At 49.4% G+C, this 4061-nt stretch overlaps 1 protein-coding gene across 1 annotated transcript; it reads right to left on the bottom strand.

Moving 5' to 3' along the window:
* Positions 1-341: 341 nt before the first annotated feature.
* THEM6 (thioesterase superfamily member 6) lies at positions 342-1810 on the bottom strand. The gene is made up of 2 exons (XM_053467464.1): positions 1274-1810; positions 342-868 (listed from the first exon to the last, which is right to left on the bottom strand). The coding sequence occupies exons 1-2, from the start codon at positions 1778-1780 to the stop codon at positions 755-757; spliced, it is 621 nt and encodes a 206-aa protein (XP_053323439.1). The 5' UTR covers positions 1781-1810; the 3' UTR covers positions 342-754.
* Between the last annotated feature and the right edge of the window lie 2251 nt (positions 1811-4061).

Raw genomic sequence — 4061 nt, 5'->3', positions numbered from 1 at the left:
ACGAAGTGTGTGTGTGTGGTCAGGGCCGCCATTACTGGGGTACAACCAGCCTGGGCAAACAAGGGGGCTGGTCTCCCTTATGTGTCATGGGCTCCATCACTGGCCCCAGTGGCCGTGTCTAGGCCCTTGCTGGCTTTCAGCACTTTGTGGCCCGGCGGCCTCTTTTTAAGAATCGGGGTTCTAGTGGCCCCATTGCGTTCATGGGGCAAGGTGGTTGGAGGAGCTTGTGATGGGACAGGGCAAGGGTTGAGGTTTACACCGGGTCCCAAGATTTCTCATGGTGGCCCTAGGTGTGGTGTGGTATTTAAATCCAATCAATTATGGCAGTACGTCCAAAAAACATGGCGCTTGGACCTGTCCCCCGTAAACTGTATAATCTATATCCTTCATAAACAGGTTACAGACGGACCTACATGGACTAAAGCTTATTGATGTGTTGTGCTATATCAGTGTACGTCCTAATGAAGCTGCGCACACACGGAAAAAATATTCAAGCGACAGATTTCTACATTTTGTGACGTTTAGAAATATTTCGGCGCCACAAGCTTTAGGCCGATAGGACATCCCGGGCGATACAACGCCAGGTAAATAATCTACCGGAGCCCTGCCGATAGGAACGATACGTAATCTTATCTTACATTTCTGGAGCAAAGGTCACACGCACACTTCTAGAAAGGGTTAAGAATCCTAAAACGAGCAGCAAGAGCAGACAAGAGGTCGTGGGCTGTCAGACTTGCTGGGGCGAGGTTCCCCGTTACTGATCTTTGGCGCTGTTGGCCACCCCACTTTCCGCTCGTAGTTTCTGGCTACTGGCGTCGTTGTAGCTGATCCAGTGCACCAGCTCCTCCGGGAACTCAGGAGATTCCACCTGTTAAGAGAACGCAACGTTACTCAGAAGGTCACAGCGAGACGGGGCTGTCCGTGGAGGTCCGTTGCCGTATCGAGGCGCCATGATATCCCAGTAAGATTATTGCTTTGGAGATATCTGGTTTCAAGATTTCCCCCCCATTGATGCTGAGATTTGTGGCAACAAATCTCCCTCCCCTCCCCCACAGAAAGCTGCCTGAACCAATCATCAACAATCAGCGACTTAATGGGGAGGGATAATCATGCATATCCCGAGAACATGTAGTGACTATGGCTGCTCCCATGGTGTGGACAATACATATTGCGTAGGTGACCCGGGCATCTATAGTGTAAGGACCTTCTTTAGGATCTGAAGCTGGGGCCACCAAAGACTTCTACCACCCAGACACGTGTCTGCGAGCCTCACCTTCCTCTTGCACATGGACTGGACCACCTTGTCGGGGGAGTTTCCGATGACATGCTGCCGGCTCAGGAGCACGGCACAGATGAAGCCGTCTTTTGGAGACACGAAGCGTTGTTCCACGTAGAAAGCCCTGTCATCCCAGCAGAGCAGGCGAGTCTGGATCTCAAACCTCTCGAGCAAGCGTAGAGAGCGTCGGTAACGGACCGTGCACGCCGCCATTACCATGCCTGCGCCCAGGGACTGTATGGCTCCAAAGAGCCCGCTGCGGGTGAAGTAAGACAAACGCGCAAAGTCGGCCTCCCTGAGGTAGCGGGAATTGTTCATATGGAAGAGGAAATCCAGATCGTGGGGCAGGACCAGGCTTGAGTAGGTGTGCACCTTCAGTAGGTCCTTCACCACGGGCTGGAGACGGGCTCGGAGGACAGCCAGGAAGACTCGCAGGAAGTACCAGACATCCAACAGAGAAAACAAGACAGTGGTCAAGCCCAGGATTAGAACAAGTAACCACATGGCGTCTGCGTTAGGGTTGGACGGTGGACAGATGACGACCTGTAGAAGACACAGATTAGAACATCGCATGTGGTCCTCAAGTTCACTTGCGTCCTATCAACCTCTACTCAACTAGTGTCACCTTTACACCAAGCCTTCTACTCCTCCATTCTGGAGATAAGGTTTCTCTTTCCGTCTTTACATGTTTACCCCTAACTATGTAAACTTCATACTTAAACAGGACACCCTGCTTTCTCCAAACCAGATCCGGTCACCATTGAAACCCGCGGTACGGAGATCGCTCAAGTCAAAGGCTGTACAGGAGGGTTGGAGCGTCCCGATGGAGACGCAGAACACCAGCCCGGTAAGTCTATCGACTGTCATTCTGGATTAGATCTGGATGGTATTCCAATAAAGTCCTCCTGAAAAACTCGACTCAGAGAAATCCGACCGAGTCTTTGGGGGGCTACAATCCAGCCATGCGATTGGCTAATTGGTGGTCAGTGTACATCCCTCGTGGGCTGGAGAAGGACATCGATTTCTTGGCGGCCCAAACATGACGCGCCACTGTCCTCTACTCACCCTCTGTTCTAGACGGAGGCATTTCAGAGCCGAACGGGATACCCCCCCGGGGACGGCTGATAGGAGTCAGTCCACAGCTGAAAGCGCTTGAAGTTCAGTGGAAAAGACTCTTAAGAAGACATTAAAAGGAAATTACGAGCCGGCGGCAGCCGGGCCAAAAATACCCCTAACGATGTCCACAATAAACGGAACGAAGCGAGACCGTTCTCCCCGAGGAGGGAGGGAAGTTCATTTCACAGGAGGAGAAACGTTACAACAAGTGGCCACAATCTAACACTAGCGGCTCCAAACCTATATAAGGACGTTTTAGTTTACTGAGAAGGTAGTAGATAAGTGGAACAGCCTCTCAGCATGTAAACATGCATGGGATAGGCATATGGCTCCTGAATCTAAGACAAGACCAACGCCTGATTAAGGTTTTTATGTTTCTTGCTGTCTCCTGGAATCATATCTAGAGAACAGACGGACATAATGACTCGGCTCCCATTTTTTTTAATGACATCATAAATATAAAATAATAATTTTTGGTATAATCAGATACACATTTTCTTTTATAAGCTTTTTTTTTTTTTGCTTGGTCAGAATTAGACATTAACGACCTTGTAACATAATATATTTATTTTTAATCATTTTATATACGGTTTCTCGGAGGGAAAGCTTTAAGGATACGATGAGATTCTGCGACGTGGTTTTTAGATTGATTACAGAAAACCTCATTTCTGTCTCTAGATCAAGGACAAAATATAAAAATACCCCCGGCCCCCCCCGATCCTATTTCCCATAGATAGATGCCCCCGTACATGACCCTCAGAGACCAATCAGAGCCTTACCGGCTCCCAACATGTTGGCAGATCGGCCCCATCCGGCCCCCGTCTAGTCGCCCGTTTCTCCTGCTGTAAAGACTCAAACCTTAATCAGTCGTTGGTCTCGTCTTAGATTCAGGAGCCGTATGTCTATCCCATGCATGTTTAATCCCCTCACTGTATTACCCTCTACCACCTCTGCTGGGAGGCTGTTAAACTTATCTACCACCTTCTCAATAAAGTAAAATTCAAACTGAGTTAATTGCTCAGACACGCAAGCACATTCCAGTTAGGCCACGGACCGGGGCTGAGAATAAGGAAGGGGTTTGGGGTCTATGAGAGGCCCGACCGTTGCACAGAAAATCAATATACCGGTATATATTGTTTGTTTAAAATAAATATTGTGAAACCGTATCTCCCATCACCGAAAACAAGACAGCTACGGGCTATGGCTGGCTGAGGGTGATTATTTAATGGGTGGCCACCATCAGAAAACCCAGTAAAAAGCCCCTGCCCCTCCCACTTCCCCACAATATACTCCGCCCACTGCCCCACCGCACGCTTGGAATAGGTTCCCCCAAAAAGCAGCTACCTGGGCAACAAAGCTGGCAAGGGCCCAGATCTGAGTGGCAGCTCTGGGTGGCCCAGTTCATGAGGAGATCATGAGGGCCAATGAAAGTTTTACCCCCTCTGGGGGGAGGGGCTTGTAGAACGCACGAACTGGAGTGCTTAATGGCTGGGATTTGTCCTTAGCTCAGGACATTGGCTCATCCTGGTTGCTATGGTAACCAACACAAATTCTGCCAAATTGAATGTTTAATCGTTCTATTAATCAAGGCTGAGCGCCAAGCACCACAATCCTATGATCCGTGCCACGGCAGAGACGTTCGGAAAATGATGTTCTTATCTTCCAGTCT

The sequence above is a fragment of the Spea bombifrons genome, chromosome 5, assembly GCF_027358695.1.
Source record: "Spea bombifrons isolate aSpeBom1 chromosome 5, aSpeBom1.2.pri, whole genome shotgun sequence".
NCBI lineage: Eukaryota > Metazoa > Chordata > Amphibia > Anura > Pelobatidae > Spea > Spea bombifrons.
This window is presented reverse-complemented; position numbering and strand designations above follow the sequence as displayed.